We start from the raw sequence: 21,547 nt of genomic DNA, 5'->3' as shown, positions 1-21,547 counted from the left end.
CACCAGTAATATATGAGGTTTTAATTTCCCAACATCCTCCTCGACACTTAGGATTGCCACACTTTTTATTGTCTGACTCATCTTTGCCAGATTTTGCATCTCATTGTGGGTTTTTTTACTTGCTTTTCCCAAAGAACTAATGATATTGAGAATCTTTCCATGTGCTTTTTTTACCATTGTGTATCTTCTTATGCCCGTTTTAAAAACTGGATTATTTTTCTTTTTGTTATTGAGTTGTAGTTGTTCTTTATATATTCTGGACACGTCCTTTATCAAACATATATTTTGCAAATAATTTTTTTCCAATCAGAGGCTTCCATTTCATTTCATGACTATGTTTGTAAAGGATACTGGGGTTTTGTTTCCTTATATATTTTTGTCTGGTTTTGGTAGCAAGGTAATGCTAACCTCATAAAATGAGAAGTGTTCCTTCCTGTTCTTTACCGTTGATTCACTTACTCAGTTTCTTTCATTGCTTCATTCAGTCAACAAACACTGGGAACATTCTGTGCGCCAGGCATGGGGCTAGGTGTTAGAAATACTGAAAACAAGAGAGGCCTAGTTCTCTTTGAGGTGCTCATACCCTGGTTTATGTATAGTTGTCTATTTATATATACATCTGGCACTGAATGGTCCTTTAATCCCTTATGATTTCAGAGCATGTTGTAGTTTATAAATAACTTATTCATCCTTACAAACATGTGCAAGTTATGGCTCAGTGGAGTTAGGAGATTTACTTAAAGTTACAGAGCTGGGAGGTACAGTGTAGAAACTTAAACCTGGTTTCCTGACTCCCAATCTAGGGTCCTTCCCTTTTTTTTTTTTTTTTTTTTAATCCCTTTCTCCTTCCCTACTCCCTCCCTGATCCCTGGTGCAAATACAAACATATTTCCATTAGTTACTGATTGACTCTAATTTATTAAAAAGTTCTCATTGGGAAAATAACTTTTTCTGATTGCTTTTTCCTATTTTAGCCATTAACATTTAGTTTGGGAGCAAAACATTTAATGGTTTTTAAAAAGCAACAGGTTAATATATACCGTGTTTCCCCGAAAGTTAAGATCTAGCCGGACCATTAGCTCTAATGCATCTTTTGGAGCAAAAATTAATATGTCTTATATTAAAATAAGACTGGGTCTTATATAATAAGACCGTGTCTTATTAATATATAATATAATATAATATAATGTAATATAATATAATATAATATAATATAATACAATACTGGCTCTTATATAAGACTGGGTCTTATATTAATTTTTGCTCCAAAGGACGCATTAGAGTGTCGGGGAAACATGGTATTAGAAACATATACATATATATTCAAGTAGATAGATGACAGGGAGTCATTCTTCCAATCAAACTGATGATGTCACTGGAGAAGAGAAGGTCAGTTGGAACCTGCCGTCCGGCAGTTACAGGGAGCTGTGGCTAGGCACAGGGTACTCAGGAGCTGCCCCAGAGCCCTTAACCCCAAAGCAGCCAACAGCACGTGTCCTGGCTTGTGTACTAGAGAAACAGGACATCTTTGTGACTGGCAGTGATCCAAAATGGAGAAAGACAAGCCCCCACAGTTGGTGACCCCCACATCAGTGACAGCCATCATCTCGAGGATTGAGGCTGCCCAGCTAACTCGGGCTCAGGAGGTAATCCCTGAGATGAGGGAGTCACCCTTCTGTGGGGGTTTGATGTGGAGGTTGGGGACTGATCCCAGAATTGGGTAAGATTCCAGCTCTGGACCCTCAGGGGTCCTGGGATCCTCAGCGAGCCGGGTTTGCAGACAGATTGGTGCAAAATATCCACCTCCTAGACTTGGCTTCTGCAGGGCGAGCTGGAGTCAAAACACCACCCAACTCCCTCACCCCTTCCCTCGCTGACCCCCAAGGTTGGGCAGGACTCAGGAAGAGAATAGCCCACAGATACCTCAGGATGACCCTGAGACACAGAGGGGTGGGTACTAGTAGGGTAGGAGGAAGGGCCCAAAGTTCATGATTTGGGGGTCTGTTCTTGGCAACCTGTCAGAATTCCCCACGCTGAGTCCTAGAAGCTCACAGGGAAATGGCCAAAGGCTGGAATCACCCTGCTCTTGAGCCTCTAGTGCATTTTTTATGGGAGCCTCTGATCCTGAGGGTTTCTTGGGGCCTCATTTTTCCCATCTGTTGCCTGTGCATCCTTGTGAGGAGAGATGTCCAAAAGTCCCCAGCAAATTCTGAAATTCTGAAGACACGTTTGTTGTGGATTTTCAGTATTCCTTCCCTTACCTGGTCTTAATCATTAAAATGACAGTAATAAGAGCTACTTATTTTTTATTTTATGTGCCAGGCACTGTCCCAAGTGCTTTACAAATACTAATTCATTTAATCTTTACAAAACTCTGTGACACAGGTACTATAGTGATCCCCATTTTACAAATAAGAAAACTGAGACCCCAAGAGGTTAACATGACTTGTCTGAGATCATTCTACTAGGACACGGCATCTGGCTCACATGTCTAAATACTACCATCTGCTGTCCTCCATACAGGATATTTCTTCCCAGCTCTCAGACATCTTGGACAATGTCAATTGTGTCATCAACCGCTTCCAGGAAGAACTGGGATATGATATAAAAGAAAAGGCAAAATCTCACCAGATGGAGCAAAAGGGCAAGAACAGATTCATCTTGCTAGAGAAAATTGCCTCCTTCTCCAAAGATGCTAAGACTAAAGAGAAGCACTTGTACGAAATTCTCCGCTGGCTAGGTGACTGGGGTGAGTTTGCAGGCTGGGTGCTGTCCTGAGGGCAGGTGCCTTCCCCACGTCCTCATCAATAGTTAGCTCTCATGTTTTTCGTAATAGCCATCCTAAAAGGTATGAAGTAATATCTCCTTGTGGTTTTGATTTGCATTTCCCTGATTAGTGATGTTGAACACCTTTTCATGTACTTTTTGGCCATTTGTATATCTTCTTTAGAAAAATGTCTATTCAGATCCTTTGCCCATTTATAAATTGGATTGGTTTTTACTATTGAGATATATGAGTTTCTTATATATTTTGGATGTTAGCCCCTTATGAGATATATGGTTTGCAAATATTTTTTCCTATTCTGTAGATTGCCTTTTCCTTTTGCTGATTTCTTTTACTGCAGGAATTTTTTAGTATGATGTCGTCCCACTTGTTTTTGTTGTTGTTGTCGTTGTCCAAAAAATCATCACCAAGACCAATGTCAAGGAGCTTTTTTCTCCTATGTTTTCCTCTGGGAGTTTTATGGTTTCAGGTCTTATATTTAAGTCTTCAACCCATTTCAAGTTAATTTTTGTGAGTGGTGTTAAGATCAGGGTTCAATTTCATTCTTTTGCATGGGACTGTCTAGATTTACCAATACTACTTACTGAAGTGACTATCCTTTATTAATGTGTATTGTTGGCTCCCTTGTCAAATATTAGTTGAATGTATATGCGTGGTTTATTTCTGGGCTCTTGATTCTATTCCATGGGTCTGTATGTCTGTTTTTATGCCAGTACCATACTGTTTTGATTACTATAGTTTTGTAATATAGTTTGAAATCAGGTAGTGAGATGTTTTGTTTTTCTTTTTCAAGATTGCTTTGACTATTTGGGGTCTTGTGTGGTTCTGTATAAATTTGAGAATTTTTTTTTTTTTTGTATTTCTGTGAAAAATGCCATTGGTATATTTCATTGAAGCTATAGGTGGTTTTGGATAGTATGGACATTTTAACAATATTAATTCTTCCAATCCATGAACATCGGGTATCTTTTCATTTATATGTGTCTTCAATTTCTTTCATCATTGTCTTATAATTTCCCGTGTAGAGATCCTTCACCGCCCTGATTAAATTTATTCCTAAGTATTTTATTGTTTTTGATGCTATTGTGAGTGGGATTGTTTTCTTTATTTCTTTTTCAGATAGTTCATTGTTAGTGTATAGAAATGCAACTGATCTTTGTATGTTGATTTTGTGTCCTGCAGCTTTATTGAATTTGTTTATTAGTCCTAATAGTTTTTTGGTGGAGCACACGAACTATTTTATAGAGGAACCCAAGGGTGATATTCACAGTACTAATGACCCTTACTGCATGGTTATTGGTCCAAACAGCACTGATGCCAGCTGTAAGAAACTGGTATAGCCATGTGGGTGTGGACCAGCTGCATGTAGCCCTGGAGCCAGGTGCCGCCCCCATTACGATCAGCTATCCTATCACGAGACCTCAGTCTTCTGTGAGGCGTGGTGGATGCTGCAATGTTGGAGGAAGGTGGTATAGGGATGTACCCCACCCCCCTCATCCTGCCCTGCCCCGATGAGCTCTCGGTTTAGTGGTCCTTCAGCTGCCGCCAAGAACTCAGCAGGACTGTTGATTCCACTAAATTCATTTAATCGTCCAGATATTGGACGAGGCTATGGAGATAGAGCAATAACAAGGCGGACGCATCCCCGGCCTTAATGTACAACAATACTATTTAACGTCTATTACGTGTTTTCAACATGGCAGGCCTCATGTTGCTCATTTCACATGTATTATCTCATTCGATCTCCACTCAACCCTTTCACAGGCAAGGATACTGAGGCTCAGGGGAATAAGTGGCCCAATGTCACATAGCTAGCAAGAAGAGAAACCAGTCTGGCCTCGAGGACTGCTGGTATCACCCTTGTGCTACAGGGCTGCTGAGGGGCTCCTTAGAAGCCTAACCCCCTGCCCTCCCTCTCCAGGTGACAGTCTGACATATGAGATCAGGAACAGGAAGAGTGAGGAGGAAGAGGAAGGCCTGGATGAATGGATTGAGGTGATGGAGAAGGTGTTACCTCTCTCCCTCATCACCACCAAAGGAGGCATCGAGTCTCTCATTTCCCTTTGCTCCACTCTCATTGAAGGACAAAAGAAAAGCGTACAAAGTAGGTTCCAGGAGTACCTGGGTGGGAGGCTGGGTGGGGTGGATGCCATCTCAGGGTAAGAAGTCACACACCAGAATCTGTGGGGGTCTTTCTGACTCTCCTCCATAACAAACGCTGTATCTGAGATGGATGGGCAGTGGTGAGGGGTTTGGGTGTTGATCCCAAGCTGGGCACTGAGCAGTTCTGAGTTGTCCCTCAGGACTGGAGGAAGGCGTGATGTGGACACAGCTTTCTTTTGGTGCTCCCTGGAGCTGTGACCTCATGCAGGTCCTGGGGAACAAGACTAGCAACCGAGAGAGGCTGGAGCTTGTCGCTAGAATAGGGAGAATATCCTTTCCTTACTCCAAACCCAGTTACAGAGACAAAAGTCTGGTGAGACTCAGCCAAAGGTTCCAGAACCTTCTCAGTTGTGGCTTCTCCAGAAGTGGTCAGTCAACAACAAGGTTCAACCTTGAAATTTTACTCCTATCAGCACTAGAAGGGACCTGCAATGATCTAACTATTATATTTTGTAGATGAGAATATTGAAGTTCAAAGAAGAGGAGGGACCACAAAGAAAGCTTGTGCAAAACCAGGCCCCATGCTTAGAATTTCTGGCTTCTTAATCTTACTCAAAAGCATGGGCTTTAGAGTCAGACAGACCTGAGTTTGAATCCCATATGCCAATTTTTGGCTGTGTGGCTTTGGGCAGGTTACTTCAGCTTTCTGATCCTCACTTTACTCATACACAAAACGAGTACACTGCCCACTTGCAGGGTTTTACCTGGTACAAAACATCTGGCACAGCACTTAGAACATGCTCAGGGCTTAATAAACAATATTTACCAGTAGCATTTTACCACTGACTCTCATGGCCAGGTTCCTTATCATCAAGCAAGGTCCACAGTTGGGGGAGGGAGGGAGCAGGGAAAGGTGGATGTAAAGGAGACACTCTCTCCTACAATCCTTACCATATCATTTCTCCAAATATAGTTATTTGTACACTTGACTTATTTCCTTGCTAGATTATAAACTCGAGGGCAACGGTTGTGTCTTATTCATTTCTTTTTAGGGATTAATTATTGAGCACTTACTAGGTACCTGGTACTGTGCTTGGCACGAAATATGATTTAAGTCCTATGAAGTAGATACTATGATTATCCCCATTTTTCAGAAACAGAGGCACTGAGAAGTTAGGAAACTTGCCCAAAGCAAGTGGTAAGTAAGGATGGGATCAGCCCAAGTTACCTGATTCCAGAATGCAAGCTGTGAACCACTAGGGCCATACGGCCTCTCTGACAATATTAGATCGATGCTAGCTTGACTTCAATGTCATTTCATTGACATATTTCCTTTAGCCCACATCCAAAGTTAGCCAATGTTTTTTCTGCCAGTGGTGTTCACTCAATGAGCAAATGAAATGAATGGATGTTCCAAGAGAATCACTCCAGCAGCCTTACACGTGGCAGATGTGACCCGGCCCTGACGCGCTGAGGTCTATGAATTGGTTTGAACACAGAGTGTACAATCTGTGTTTATGTGCATTTTCCTGGGGAGAAGGTCTCCTGCTTTCATCAAAGTATCAAAGGAGTTTATAACCCCGCCAAATGGGAAAGGACATTAGTCATTAAAAACAAAAACATGTGGACAGCTACAGGACCATGTGATAAATTCTCTACAAACACGATCCAGTGATAACAAGAAAGGGAAATAAAGCTTCCCTGGTGATCTGGACTCTTAAGTACCAGGTAGGCTTGTAGAGTTTGGATAATTGGCACACACAGATATTGAGGCTGGGAAGTAGTATGATTAGAAAAACAACTCTGCTCTAGGGAAATATGGAAGATCAAGAGTACGTGGAATTGAGTTGAACTGGATTGAATAGTTCCAGTTCTGGTGCTATGGAGCTGGCAGGCCCTGACAGGTAAGCCCTAGGCAAGCTCTGAGCCTAGCAGAGCGCTCTCCTGCCTTCTCCCCTGGCCCCCCGCACTGCCTCAGCTCCTTGTTCTTGCCAAAGCCCTAAGGCAGTTGGATGGGAATTTGGCCAAGCAGGGTCTGGAGAAGCAGTATAACCCTTGGGAACCCATGGGAGCTTGTTGCCTTTGTTCTCTCTACTTCTCCTAGGGTCCAAACATAACTTTTGGCAAGGTTGGCAGCAAGAAAGCCCACAAAAATCTGCATCCTTCCCTCAGCCACTGAGCCCAGAGCAGATGCTCCAGGACAAGAATACGACCTGCACCAGGGTCTCTGAGGTGAAGTCCATGCTGCAGGAGCTGCTGGACTCTACCATGTTCAACCAAGGAGAGGTCAGGGCCATCAGGTACATGTCCACTGTGGTGGAGAACCTCAATAAGGCCTTGATCCTCCAGCACCAGGAGAACAGGAGCCTGGAGACCAAATACAGGCACCTGAAAATAGAGATGTGCAAGGAAATCTGCAGCCAGAGGTTATACTCCCAGCAGTCCCTCCAAGTCCTTGAGAGTAAGCGGGATGCCCTACTAAAGCAGGTGGAAATGATAGGGGGAAAGTACCATGACCTTCTCCTGATAAAGCATGCCTTAGAGTTCCAGCTAAAGGAGGCTCAGTCTGCTAGAGGTCAAGCAGACGACTCGGCCAAGATCTTCGTTGAATCCCCGACCCCCCCTGAGGAAGGGACCCTCCCTGAGAAAGAACCAGGCATGGAGGAAATCCAACAGGAACCCAAGAAGGAAGAGCAGTTGTTTTCACCACGTCCCACGGCCATGGCCAGGGACAGTGGTGCTAGGTCTTCCACACACCCGTCACCTTCCACCATGACCATGCAATGGAGGATCGCAGATGTGTACAGCAGCAAGGATGCTGAGAGTCTTCAGCCTGTGTTGCCATCCTCAGTGGATCACAAGTTTCCTAAGAAATGGGAAATAACGGTGGCAGAGAGCCCAGGCCACATAGTCAAAGACCAGAAGGATTTCTTCCAGGAAGCAGCCCAGGAGAAAGAAGGACTCCCAATGAATTCCCATTTTAGGGATCAGCTGTCCCCAGAGAGCTCCAGGAAGGTGGCCTTGGAGAGCAAGGTGCAGCGCTGGGAAGAGGAGCTCAGCTGGGAGAGGCGGAGGCAGCAGTGGCTGGAGGAGGAGGAGATGTGGCTGCAGCGACAGAAGACGTGGGCCCTGCTGGAGCAGGAGCACCAGCAGAAGCTGCGGCAGTGGGAGATGGAGGAGGTGGCAAAGGAACAGCAGCAGAGATTGGTCCAGCCGGAAAAGGAGCAAGGGGGCCCCCAGAGGGAGCCGGAGCCGCTGAGGGAGGATGTGGACAGGACGACCTTCATGACCTCCAGGCAATGGAGAGATTTGGAGAAGGCATGGCTGACACCTCCCCCAAGCCGGGCCCAATCTGCATGCCAAGGCAGGAGCCCACACTTGCCCAGCTCCCCTAAAATCCAGCAGCCTACCCCTAAAACTCAGAGGATCACCATTTCAGCTGATTTTACCCAGAAACCATGGACCCGCCGCGTTCCCACAAAGCCCAAGAAATCAGCCTCTGCTCCTGTCACAGGGGGATCCATCTGCAAGGTGGCCCAGCCGCCTTTGCATATATCGCCGATAACTCTGAAGGGGAAGGTGTACCACATGGACGTGGAGGCCCAGAGGAAGAATCTGCAGCTCCTGAGTGAGGGTGCGGAGTGGAGGCTGCCCCACTACCTGCGCAGCAGGGCCCTGGAGCTCACCGCCACCACCATGGGGCTGAGCGTGCTCAGACTGCAGGGCCTGTGCCATAAGTATATCCTCTACAGACACTTCCAGAGCCTCCGGTAGGTCCTCCCTGGCACACACCTGCTGTGTGGGCAGAGCCAAAACCCAAGGGGAGAGGAGCAGCATGGGGCGAGGGGGGACGGGGAGAAGCACCCGAGGCCTTGGGCACCCTGAAGGGTGGGTGGTGGGGTGCTTACCCATTGCCCGCCCTGTAGTGGGCTTTTCCTTACTTCTTCCTCCCTCCTTCCCCTCCTGCCCGTCACCCACTTACTATGCTCCCCAATGTGCTTACTTTCTTCCTGTTTCCAGCCCAGCCCCGAGGCTCCACACCCGACACTCCTCTGCTCCCTGCCTTCCCTGGCTCTCACCAACCTCCACTTCTCTTCTTGCTCCTGGGAATTACAAATGGGGACTCATGTCTGGTTAACAGACCTGGGGGGAAAAAGAGGCCCTTCACCCACCGAATGACTCCTTCTCTCCCCAGACAAGAAGTGATCAACCACATACAAGCCTTGCGAGAAACGGGGACTCCCTACGAGGCCCAGAACCTCTACATCTTCCTGGAGCACACTGACCGTCTGCGGGATCTCCGTCTGCAGGCCTTGACGGACAGGCAGAAACATCTGGAGGAGAAGCGCCAAAAGTGCCTGAGCAGCATGGTCACCATGTTCCCCAAGGTGGGCCTCCTGCCTGGTGACCTTCTCGGGGGTCAGCACAGCCAGTAGAGGTGGGGCCAGGAAATGAGCCGGCAGGAACGTGGAAGTGACCAGATGTGGGGGCAGATGGTAAATAAGAGAAGCTAACGCCTCTGAACCAGGAAGAGGTGCAGACAGGAGGTGGCTTGAGTGTAAGGAACGGCAGCCACCCAATATCCATCTATGGTGCCAGCGCTAAAGATGGACCTTCAGAAAGAGCTAGGGAAGAAAAGACTCTTCTGGAGGGGGAAGGTAGCCGGGCCCTGCAATCCCAGCTTTACGGAGATTCTCCCTCCTGTGGGGGTCTCTGCCCTTTTCCTGAAGGTTCTGGTTGCTTTCCAGCTTGGTCACAGCTGTCCTCTTTACCTTCATGCTGGGGACATGCTTTCCTTCTCTCTGGGGACAGCTCCCCTCCTTTCTAGATACCAGGTTTTCCTTAATGGATCACCTCCTCCAGTCACTTCCTGACAAACGGTACCTCACAGACCTTGATTGTCTGGAAACATCTTTACTTAGTATCTACACTCGCTCTTAATTTGCAGTTAGCCTGGATATGGAAGGTGAGGTCAGAATTCATTTTCCTTCACAGTTCTGAAGACACTGCTCACCTCCATCTAGGTGTTGGCATTGCTATTGCGAGTCCAAAGTCATTCTGAGTCCCAGTCCCTTGGGTATGACCTATTTTTAATCTCTGAGGGCTGTCTTCAGTTTCCTCTACTCCTTCCCCCGTTACTGGGGCAGAGAAGCATCTAGTGCTGACCTGGTCCCCAGAGGGTTAGCCCATGACTTGTAGGGACTGGAGAACCCCACAGCACTGACCTAGAACCTGCTGGGATCTCCCCTAGGGTTGGGCCAGGCGGTAACCCCCTGAGTCCTGCACAGAGTGGCTTAAGTCTGGGGGAAGCAGTGTGCTGCGGGTCTCTGTGTAAGTGCCAGCGGCGGGCAGTTGGAAGCGCCTCAGCCATGGAGCTGTCTCCCAACTCAGTTCCCTATCACCTTACACTAGTCCTGATCATCTCCCGTAAGTGCCAAAGGGGCCATATGACAGTTCTTCAGGTGGTTGTGAGGGTTCCCCCAGCTCCTTGCCCAGTACCAGGCTGGGGCTGGATGAAAGGATTCCAGGCACAACCTGGCCCCATGTCATGAATCCTGCCAGTGCTCGCAGGAGTTCCAGCTGCTGTGGCTTCCTTTGGTTTTATTGTCCCGATTCTCCACAGCAAAGGAGATAACAGGAGCAAATAACAATTCAAAGAAATTCGAGACCCTGGGGTCCCAGGCAATTCTAACTGGAAGGATTCCCTGGGTCTGCTCAGCCCTGAGTTAGACAATGCTTCCTCTTGCCCTAGAGAGGGGATAACTTTCTGTCTCCCTGATGCTGTTCTGCCGGTTCCTCTAGCTCCAGCTGGAGTGGAACATTCACCTCAACACCCCTGTGCTCACCTCTCCAAAGCCAAGGAAAAGCAAGCTGTCCTCATCGTTACACCGGCAGGTCCACTCCAGCGGCCCCTCCTGCAAGCAGCCCCCAGAGAATCTTCCGTCCACACACCGGGCACGTGTGCCCCTGTGGATGGCCCGGTAGGTGCAAGAAACCAAGGGGGCAGCCAACTGGATGAGTGGTGGGCAGGGAGCAGGGGGGGTCGGTTGGGGAGGCTGGCAGCTACTTGAGGGCACAAAGCTCACCCCACAAGTGACAAGGCACCCGTCTTCATAGCTGCCCTGCCCGGCTCTGGCCATTGGCCCAGAGGAGGGTGTGCATGTATGTGGTGGTATGTGGGCTTCAGGGGCCAGCCTGACCAGGTATGTTCCAAACCATGCAACTGAAAGACTCTGGGGACCCACAGCTGACAGCTCATAATCATTTCTACCTTGAGCATTGGTCCGGCACCTCCCATTGGTCCATCCATACAAACAAGCCTGACCATTCCCACTGTGTGACCCCGGGCTCAGAAAGAGACACTGTGAGCCTCTGGGCAGCTGAAAAGACCCACATCCACACTCACCCCAGTATGGCCCAGTTCAGGACATGTGCCTGGGGAGCCTCTTCCAGCAGCATCTCAGCAAGAGGAGCCCCAGAAAGGTGAGACTTAGAGTTAAGGGGGCAAAGATAACAAGGAAGGTGGTGACAACTACTTGAGAAAGGAAGAAAACAAGGCCCAGTGTCTTGGGCCTTGTGGCCCTGGAGAGCTTGTCGCTGCTTCTCAACCCCTCTCTCTCTCTCTCACCCTTCTTCCTTCCTTCCCTCCTTCCCTCCCTCCCTCCCTCCATCTAACTCTTGGTCTCTTTTTACATTTTCCACCTTAGCCAACAAGGAAACCAGATGGAGACCGTCTGGAAGACTGATGTGGCCTCCTCTAGTCACCCAATAGAAAAGAAGACCCCCACCAGCCTGTCCTGGGACCAGCTAGGGGGGTGCCCAGATATTCCCCGGCTGTTGGCCCTGGATGTGCATTCCTGCTACCATAAAAGCTTGATGTCCCTCAAGGCCCGGTGAGGCGCAAGGCTGGGAGGTTAATCTGATTCAGGGAGACGTGCCCTCCAGGCCAGAGGCCAGAGTGCACATTGTCTCTGTCCAGTGGCCCAAGAGGTCTCTTTCTAACCATTAATAATGACCCCCTTTATTGTGCCACACCACAGTATCGGCCACCAGCTTGCGTCCCCCCGCCAATCCCAATCTAGTTCTCTCAAGGACTTTCCATGGTGTCTCAGAAGGTCACACAGAAGTCTTCCCTTCCCACTTGTTTCCTGGGCTGCACGGGAATCGCTCAAGAGGTGTATCTCGCCCTAGGTGTGAGGGTTGTTCTCAAAGAAAACCAGGTTCAGGATAATAGATGAGGGAGACCAAGAGGAGCCCTTCGCACTGTCATTTCCTTAAGGCCTTCAGGAACCGTCCTTGGGGAGAGCAGCTGAGGGGAGGGAGGCAGGACTCTGGGCCAACAAGCGGCTTTTCTGGTTGGGAAGGTTCGACTCTCCTTTGCCTCTCTTGGCTTGAAGATATCACTATTGAAGACTCAAGGCTCTTTCAAGGAGCTTTTCTAGATGCCCGCTCCCAGCTGCCTCGCGTGGCCCTGGCCCTGCCCCAGTTAAAGATCTCTGACAGGGAGAGGGCACGGATGCCCGCCAGCCTTAGACCTAACCAGAAGCAAGCGCTGTCAGAGGCTGGGGCCATCCTCACACAGGTGAGACAGGCTAGCAGGGAGCATCGAAGACGCTGCTCCTTGGTTACGCTTCTGCTCTGAAGTGGGCCTGGGAGTCCCGATTGGACATTAGCATTATAGTCCTCCAAGTACGTAGATACCTGGGTTTCAATGTCTGGAGAGGTTCCAAGGCTGTGCGTGTGTGCGTGTGTGTTAGTTGTTGTGAGTTGATTTGGATACAGCATACACAATTAATTGAAAACAACCAAAACAACAGTGTGGCAGAACTCAGTAACCCAGAAGTCAACTGGGGCCCCGCGCCCCTGAGATGTGGCTAAATTTGCCCAAGGCGCCCCCACAGTGGTGTCTCTCCTCTCGGAGTTCCTTCTCGTCTCCCTCTGCATCCCTAACAGTGCCTGGGCTCTACTTGGCATCTGTTTGAATCTGAGGCCCCCAACCCCTTGGTTCTTCCTACCCACATAAGCATGTGCGCATAAATATCAAGTGTACACATTTCACTTGACCCCAAGCATTTCATGTTAATAACTTTCTGAAAGTGTAAGGGGGTGATGGGGAAAGGGAGTCTCAGCGAACCTCTTCTCTTCCACTCTTTTTTTGGTATAACATGCAGAATTCAAACACTCCTGCCTGACCCACGCAGAGCTGTGCCACCCACACCCGGGCCTCCACTGGGATCTCAGCTTCAGGCTTAAGCACTTATCAAAATATTGTTCTCAGCACAGACAGCTTCTTTCCAGGGGAATTTAGGTGAATACAATTTTCTTCCCTTCCTTCCAACTCTATACAAGCTTATTCCGTTTATCTCACTACCAGGTGTGGAGGCAAAGTCCTCCTTCTTCTGCCGACTTTATCCACATCCCAGGTTGGCACCGTCTATCTGCGTGTCAGGCTGGGCCTCGGCGTTTCACTGTGGGGGCTCCCTGAGTTGTCCTGGGATCCCGATATCGTGGCATGAGAAGTTCTCTGCCACTGCCCAGGCGACTGCTGCCTCGAGCGCTTGGGGGGTGGTCACGCTGCTTTCCTTGTGAGTGCTCTGTGTGTGCCCCTCTGGAGACGCACTCTGCTTCCACTCCCAAAAGTGCACCTTCTCTTTGGCCGCCTGCCCACGATGAATCCTCAGGGTGACCTGCTGTGTGGTCCCAGGTCACTCACCTCTTTGTAATCCTGCCCACCTCACCTGCTGCCCTGTCTAGTTATGAAACTCACAGAACTGTCAGTTTCATAACTAGGACCGACCTGGTGCCGACGGCCGCATTGTCCTGGTGTACCCGGCATTGACAGCCTGTCGTGTCCCAGGCCTGCCGGGGCGTCTTCCAGCACGTGGGGAGGGCTGTTCATCTTCCCTCTGTGGTTTGGGACACAGAGAAGGCATACGTATCCCTCAAAAACCAGCAGACCTTCCCCCGCTTCAACATCTTTTTCTGCTTTGCCTTACAAGCGTCTCCCTGGGGCTCTCTGTCTGACAGGTGAGATAGCTACGTGTGTGCACACATCAAACGCTGTCTGCAGTTGCAGAAGAAGCTTAACCGTCCCTCTAACTGACCCCCCTTGCTCAGGGTCTTCTTGCACAGCTGTTCACAGGGGTGCACATGCGTGCGCCGAGATGCAGCCGGTGCAGGCTTACATAGACGTCCAACATGCTGGTTTCTGGGCAGATTAGATGGGGGTGGAGAGGAAGAAACGTGGGTGGCTAGGAAGGAACAGGGGTGAGTGAGGGGAGGGAAGAGGGAAGCCGTCTGTGAGGTAAAACAAGGCGGATTCACCAGAAGAGAAGCAGAGCCCCAGGGAGTGGCAGAAATGCGTGTTAGGCAGTGCCATGTCTGGGTCAAGTCTGGGCTGAGCCCTGACTGATGTCCCAGAGACAACCTGGGAGGCTCGCAGGTGAGCTGGGTGGGCACCCACATCCTGGGACCTTGTCTCAGCTGCTCCCCGACTTATAACTGCATTAACTCTTTCAGTGCCTCAGCAACCCAAAGAAAGGAATGCCGGGAACCCTCAGAAGAGTCAGCTGAACTTGTTCATAAAAAGTCAAGCGAGTCCCTTCCTGGAACCCTAAAAAGCCAAAAGGATCGAGACAATCACAGTCCCCACTCCATCCCTTAGCCAGTGAGTCTCAAACTTTAGGGTGACTCAAATCCCACGAGAACTTGTTCCAAATGCAGTCTCTCAGGTAGTGTTTGGAAACAAACACCATGGGTGTTGCTAAGTAGTCCTAGAACTTTGAGAAACTCTCCTCCCTCCCTCCAGTCCCAAAACTGTATATTTTTAATAAAATAGAGGTGTGTGTATTTTTACAATTTTCTTTCTCATTGCTGATCCCACACCTCCCCAACTCACTTTTGGAACCAGGTCTATGACCACCCCGGCCAATGACTGGACACGAGTCAGAGAAGATTCCTCAAGTGTTCTCTGTACTGAGGGAGCCAACAAGCGGAGACAGCTAAGATTAGTGCTTGGCACAGGGCAGGAGTCAGTAATGCTTCCATTAATCACGCGGAAATACTGATGGTTAGCATGGACGCACAGAAGATAAAAACAGAAGGAGATACCAAATACGAGTCAGAGCTAGGTATCAGTGGGTGGGAGGCAGAGGCCAGCGAGTCTCTGAGGCGTGACAGCAAAAGTGAGACAGGGTAGCTAGCATGTCCCTAGGTAGACAGGGAGGTCCCTGGTGGAATAAACAAAGACAGCCATATCCTAAAACTCCAGGTTTTGAAATCACTCCTTTGCTCCAGGACAAAATGTAACAAGGTCTTGAGGTTAATCATAACATTCCTTTTGGCCTGACAAATGGAGCAGATCTGATAGATAAAGAGTGGGCTACTTTGCTAATTCCGTTAGGATGGGTAAGCAGAACCAACCTGGTACACGAATTTCATTAGAAGGCGCCAGTTCCCTTCTTCAAACAGCTCTCCTTCCCCAAACAGCTCTCCTTCCCCAAGCAGGCAAGGGAAGGCATAAAAGTAAGAGCTTTTGCCTCAGTCATGGGGCACCCCTTTCGGGAGCTCTGACCCTTTGTTTTCAATAAACTATCCTCTTTTTAAAACTCTTTGCCTCTCCTGGGTCCGTGTTTCCATTCTTCAGTCTCACGAGACACAATCCCGGCCTACACCCAGGAACTGCGGGCAGATCCAACGTCACCTACATCACTTGGGAACTCACAGGAAAAATATTCCTCCATCAAAAGTGGCAGAAACGGAGACACAGTTTCCAAACCTAGATGGTCTGGGCTAAGGAGGCCATCTCTCTGGCAACTGCCTGTCACTTCAGTGAAGACACTACTTTTGTTAGTTCATTCAGCTACCGAGCACCACCTCACCCTGGCTTTTCCTCGCTGGCAGCCATCTGCCTGTCTCTCACTTGGCCTTGCGCCTCCCCCTCCTGCTCCACTCACCCAGCCACACCTGTCCTAGGGACCAGGCATAACCAAACGTGACCTGGGAAATGACCCTGTTCTCAGAGAACCCACAATCCAGTGATTATGTTTCTCAGGAATGGTGCCCATCTTTGCTTCCAGTTAAGGCTGAGAGTCTGGAAGGAAGAAAAGGATGTGGGATGTGAACAGCTGGCTCTTGTATGATGTCAGGGTAGGATGGGATTTCTGAGCCACAGTTTAACATATCGCAAGAAAGCCTGGTAGGCATTCCTCATGCAGGGCACACACATGCCAGCTGGGCAGCCAAGGGCCAAGGACTGTTTCTAGCCTTTCAGATCCCAGGCTTATTCTTTTTTGGAGGCGTCACACCAGTTGTATCCAACCTATTAAAATGTCCTCATAGTAAACGTATCGCTTTAAATATTTTGAAAGGATTTTTATAACTCTGCTTTGGAAATTTACTGGCTATGAATAAATTTTTTTAAGGTATAATTGGCTGTGACTTCTCAGCAATCATCATGCGTAGAGATGAAATCAAACAAGTTTTGTAAATGTAATGGGAATATTTGAATATTAAATTTGACAATGTAATGAAACTGACAAAACAGTTTTATAAACATTTAAATATATATACGTATTTTTTACATTTTTTGTATTCTGGCGCCAATAACATTTTTAAACATTTCAGATGCTCTTGGCACTGTGCTTAATTAAAGTTCCTAGTGGCTAAAGTTGCTCTGGTGATGGAAGGCTTGGACTTTTTGGACGTCCTCGAGCCAGCTCTCTGGCAAACAAGCAGAGATGAGGAACCAACACTAAAGCATGCAGGGGATTGGAGGGAAGGGTCTACGTTAGCTCTGACTTTACCTTTAAGGCAGCATGAGTGAAGTGGAAGTAACACAAACCTTTTGTAAACAGTCTAGCCAAAGAGCCACGGGGAGGAAAGTCATGTGGAGTCTGGTGTGTCCCATGTACTGGGGAGGCCAACTTGGAAAAAGTCAGAAAGAGGATGAGCATGACTCCATGAATGGAGGAATCATCTCAGAAAGAGAATATGAGCATGACTAAGATGTAACTATCAATAAGGGGATTTGAAATAGCTATATTTAATATGTGAAAAGATCTAGTCTAGTGGAAAAGATGGACAACAAGCGTGAACTGGTGGGGAATTTGAGCAGATGGTAGGAAATTGTAAAAAAGAAATGGAAAAATGGAAATGCCAGAAGTGAAAACCTTAATATCAGAGATGAATACAGTTCAACAGTTTTATCAGCAAACTGGACAAAAGCAGAGGGGGAAAAAATCCATGAACTTGAAGCTAGGTCGATAGAAATTAATCAAACTATAAGACGAAGAATAAAAGCAAATATGTAAACAATCGAGCAAACCCAAAACTAAGCAAGATGTGTGGGACAATGACAAATGGCCTAACACACATGTAACTGAAGTCCCAGAAGAAGAAGGGTGACAGAAGTGGGCAGAAGAAATACTTAGAGAATCACTGACAATTTCCCAAATCAATGAACGACAACAAACCACAGATCCAAGAAGCTCAGAGAACTCCAAACAGGATAAATACAAAGAAAAACATATCTAAGCATATCATAGTCAAAGGACTGAAACCAAAGGTAGAACATCTTGAAAGCAGCCAGAAAGGGGAAAAAATTACACAGAAATAAGTAACAAAGCAGTCCTCTCATCAGAAACTTTGTCAGTCAGACGGTTCGTGAGGCCCCGCCGTACCCCTGCCTTACAGGTCCACAATATAACCCAGTAGCATTCTACACTTGATCTTAGCCAAAAGGCCCAGTAGCATTCTAGAACATTTCCCCTTTTGGGGCTGATATTAATTTAGGCAGGTTTCCGTTACCTGCAACAACAATTGTCTGGAGCTGAGCAGTGGCCTACAGGGCATGGGCTGTCCTGTTCCCCACAGCGCAGCCCTCCCTCTCGGCCCACACCCGCCCCTCCTCTCTTTACACAGACCCCCAGCCCTGAGGCTGGTGGCTGCATCACCCCCAAAGGCTATTGGCTATGACTTGGGAGGAGGCAGAGTCAGTGGAGGCTAGATATACTAGTCGACTGATCTAAATGCCCCTCATGATAGGTCCTGGGCTCTGACTGTTGCCCCAAATTCTTTCTTTCCCTAAAGATGACCAGCCCAGAACAACCAACGCCTGAGTCCAGCTGGCACACCTGGCAGGGCTCTGCTGAGAAATGGCAATTGCCATTTGGTGGCAATGTCCGTGAGGGGAGGCAGTTGTCAATAATTTAGGGTCATCATGGGGTCAAGAAGATTCAGATTTCCTCTCCCACTATCCCTGTTCTAAGAGTCCCTGGTAGGTCTTTGTCGCCACCTTTCTTGAAGGGAGTTCCTTTACTGCAGGAGCCACAAGGGGGCAACAAAGAGCTTGTTTGAGGGACTCCGCGGGCCGGGCAAGGGAGAAGGCCTGAATTAAAAGCATGGTAACTGCTGAAAGATAGACACAACTGAAGCTGGGCGGGATTCATCTGAGAAGGTGCCTGGCTGAGCATGGAGAGCAGGGATGGAAAAGGTAGAGGGAAGAGACAATGGATTCCTGGCCCATCCCTTGGACATCTGGATCCTGCAGACAATTTTTAGTGGCGGAGTCTTTTCTCCCTCAGCCTAAGGGCCACTTCTTCACTTGACCACCCACCCCCAGCAGGGTGTTCGATTCTGCAGGTGAGAGATCTGTCCTTGCAAACGATTTTTCAAGTAACTATTTTTTTAGGAACTCCACAAGGAGACCTTCCCTGTAGACTTTCTCAAACGTGTACCATGTCCTTATTTATTCATCCATCCATCCATCCATCCATCCATCCAACAAATATCTATTGGGCACTGATGCTAGACACCGTTTTAAGTGTTAGAGATATAATATCGAAGAGGATAGGGTTTTTTATTTTTAAAAGTGCTTTCACAGAGCTTACATTCTATTGGGGAGAAACAGACAATAAACAAAAAAATGAGTAAAAAACACAGTCAGATGATAAAAGATGCCATGGAGAAGCACACATTTCTAAAGAGGGGTAAGGTACCAGAATGTAGGGGTTACAGTTAAAATAGGTCATGTCAGGCTTCAGTGAGATGACATTTGAATAAAGACTGGAAGGAGGTGAGGAAGCAAGCCCTGGGGGAAGAGCGTGCGGAGCAGAAGGGACAGTCTGAGGGGGGAGTATGCCTGGCACATTCAAGGAATAGCGAAGTCTCCAGTGTGGCTGCCACCGGGTGAGTGAGCAGAAGAGAAGGAGGGAGGCTGGAGAAGTGATCGTGAGACAGCCCACAGAAAGACGTACAAGCCCCTGGGAAGACTTTTTGCTCTGCTCTGAATGAACAGGAGCCACTCTTACTCTGAATGAAATGGGAACCATTGTAGAATTTTGAGCAGAGAAGTGACATCATCTGACCTACACTTCAAAAGCATCCCTCTAGCTACAGTGATGAGAACAGACTGAAGGCTGGGAGGGGGAAGCAGGGAGACCAGTTGGAAGCTATTATAATTCCCATCCCATTCAGGACAGCTTAGTGAAAGAACTCAAATGCTAACTCCCCCTACCATGAAGACGCTCCTAATCCTCCCTAAGAACCCCATTCTCCTGGGGGTTCTCTCCATCCATTGTTCATGCATCTCTTCCAGCGCTGGTCAGTCTTGCCTTTGTTCTGGAACTACTGACGGGCCTGTCCTCAGCTCCACCATACTTCAGACTCTTTAAGAGCAGATGCTCAGTTGTTTTCACAGCTGTAGCTGCCCCCAGCACAGAGGGCTACACACATAGTAGAAACCAAGTCAGACTTTTCCCTAAGGAATAAGTGACCCATCCCTCCTCAGTTAAGCTGCCTTGCTCTTGCTTCTGAGGCTTCCTCCAGGCTGTTACTGGTTTCCCTCCTTATGTTCCCCATGGAAGCCTCTGGCTCCTGTAGGAGTTCACTATCTTTTGCCTGTGTACTCCAGGGGGCGCTTCAGTGCCTGGAATCTCACCTCTTCTCATGCCACAGGATATCCCCAGAGGATTTTATCCTCCCCTACCACTTCGAACAGCAGCTATATGATGATGGGTCCCAAATTTATCCCTAATTCCAATCTCTCTCCTGAGTCATAGAATTGTATGTCAAAACACCCAACTGAACATCTCAACCAGTTGCCCACTGGCACCTCCAACTCAATTTATCCAAATAAAACTCATCACTGTTCCTTCTCACCCAAACCAGCTTCTCCACTTGTGCTCTCTATTTTCAATGCATTGACCATCACTCTCCATCTACTGCCAAACCAGGGTATCATGTGCCTCATTTCTTGCACCCTCATATCTAATCAATCACCAAGCTCTATCCAGCTTACATCTTGTGTCTTCTCCTTGGTGACCACCCTATCTCTGGTTTTACTCTTTTAATCCATACTCTGTATTAGGCCAAAGAGGTCTTGCTAAAATCCAGATCTAATACCATACCCTGCTTGAAAACTCTTTTATGGTGTTTCATGAGTTTAAATCATGGCCTATAAAGATTTCTGTGACAGCTCCTCAGCCTGGCTGTATATTCCATTGTATGGATGGACTGTAATTTATTTAATTAGTCTTCTGGTAACAGACGTTTCAGTTGTTTGTAAACTTTTGCTACTGTAAGCAATGCTATAGTTGATAACTTTGTGTATAGTTTATTATAAGCACAAGTATATTGGATCAGAAATTATATGCATTTGTAATTTTGACAAGTATTGACAATTTACAGTTCTACCAGTAACATATAAAAGGGCCTATGTCCCCACAACCAAGCCAGGGGTCTATTGTCAAACATTTGGGATTTTTGTCAATCTATAGGTGAAAAATGGTATCTAAATGTAGTTTCAATTTTCTTGTGAGTGAGGCTGAGTAGTTTTTCATATGTCTAAGAGTCATTTATCTTTCCTTTTATGTTAACCATCCCATTTTCTTATTGGATTTTTCTTCTTTTTCATATTGATTTGAAGGGATTTTGTATGTATGAAGCAAATTAGTCCCTTTGTCTATGATATGAGTTGCAAATATTTCCCCCCGTTTGCCATTTGTCTTTGTGTATGGTGTTTTTTGCTCTGCAGAAATTATAGATTTTTATGTTGACAGAATATGTTTTTATGCTTTGGGAAATTTTATGCTATTCTGAAAAATACTTTCTCCACTATGACATTATAAATTTATGGTTTTACTTTTACATTTATTTAAACACAATTGATTCATATGGATTTATTTTAGTGTAAGGACTAGAAATACTACATTATTTTTTTTTTCAGGTGGCTACACAATTGTCTCAATACCACTTACTGTATAATTCATCTTTTCCCTACTAATAGACAATGCCATCTTTATCATATACTAACATTTTAAATGTCTTGGGTCTAATTCTGGACTCTCTTTTGTTCTCTTGACCAAATTGCCTATGCAAGCACCAGTGTCCCCTGGATTTTACTATTTTAATTCTTGTAGCTTTTAATGGTTTAATATCTGGTAGAGCTATTCCCCTCATTAACCTTCTTTTTAGAATGTTCATGGCTATTCCTGACGCAAAAATTTCCATATGAACTTTATATTCAGATTATATAGTGTTAGTATTTTTATTAGATTGTGTTCAATTTACAGATTTATGGAGAGTTAACATCTTTATGCTAGCAAGTCTTTCTACCCCAAAATAGAGCATTCCTTTCCATTTACTCAAGCCTCATTTTGT

The 21,547-nt window shown here is 47.1% G+C and overlaps 1 protein-coding gene across 1 annotated transcript; it reads left to right on the top strand.

Moving 5' to 3' along the window:
- Window positions 1-1,550: 1,550 nt before the first annotated feature.
- Window positions 1,551-11,785, top strand: FAM186B (family with sequence similarity 186 member B). Its single transcript, XM_033117669.1, has 7 exons — window positions 1,551-1,646; window positions 2,524-2,749; window positions 4,707-4,889; window positions 6,993-8,658; window positions 9,084-9,276; window positions 10,691-10,869; window positions 11,596-11,785. The coding sequence occupies exons 1-7, from the start codon at window positions 1,551-1,553 to the stop codon at window positions 11,783-11,785; spliced, it is 2,733 nt and encodes a 910-aa protein (XP_032973560.1).
- Window positions 11,786-21,547: the final 9,762 nt, after the last annotated feature.

The sequence above is a fragment of the Rhinolophus ferrumequinum genome, chromosome 10 (assembly GCF_004115265.2).
Source record: "Rhinolophus ferrumequinum isolate MPI-CBG mRhiFer1 chromosome 10, mRhiFer1_v1.p, whole genome shotgun sequence".
NCBI lineage: Eukaryota > Metazoa > Chordata > Mammalia > Chiroptera > Rhinolophidae > Rhinolophus > Rhinolophus ferrumequinum.
Note: the sequence above shows the minus strand (reverse complement) of the source record. Positions and strands in the feature narration are given on the sequence as shown.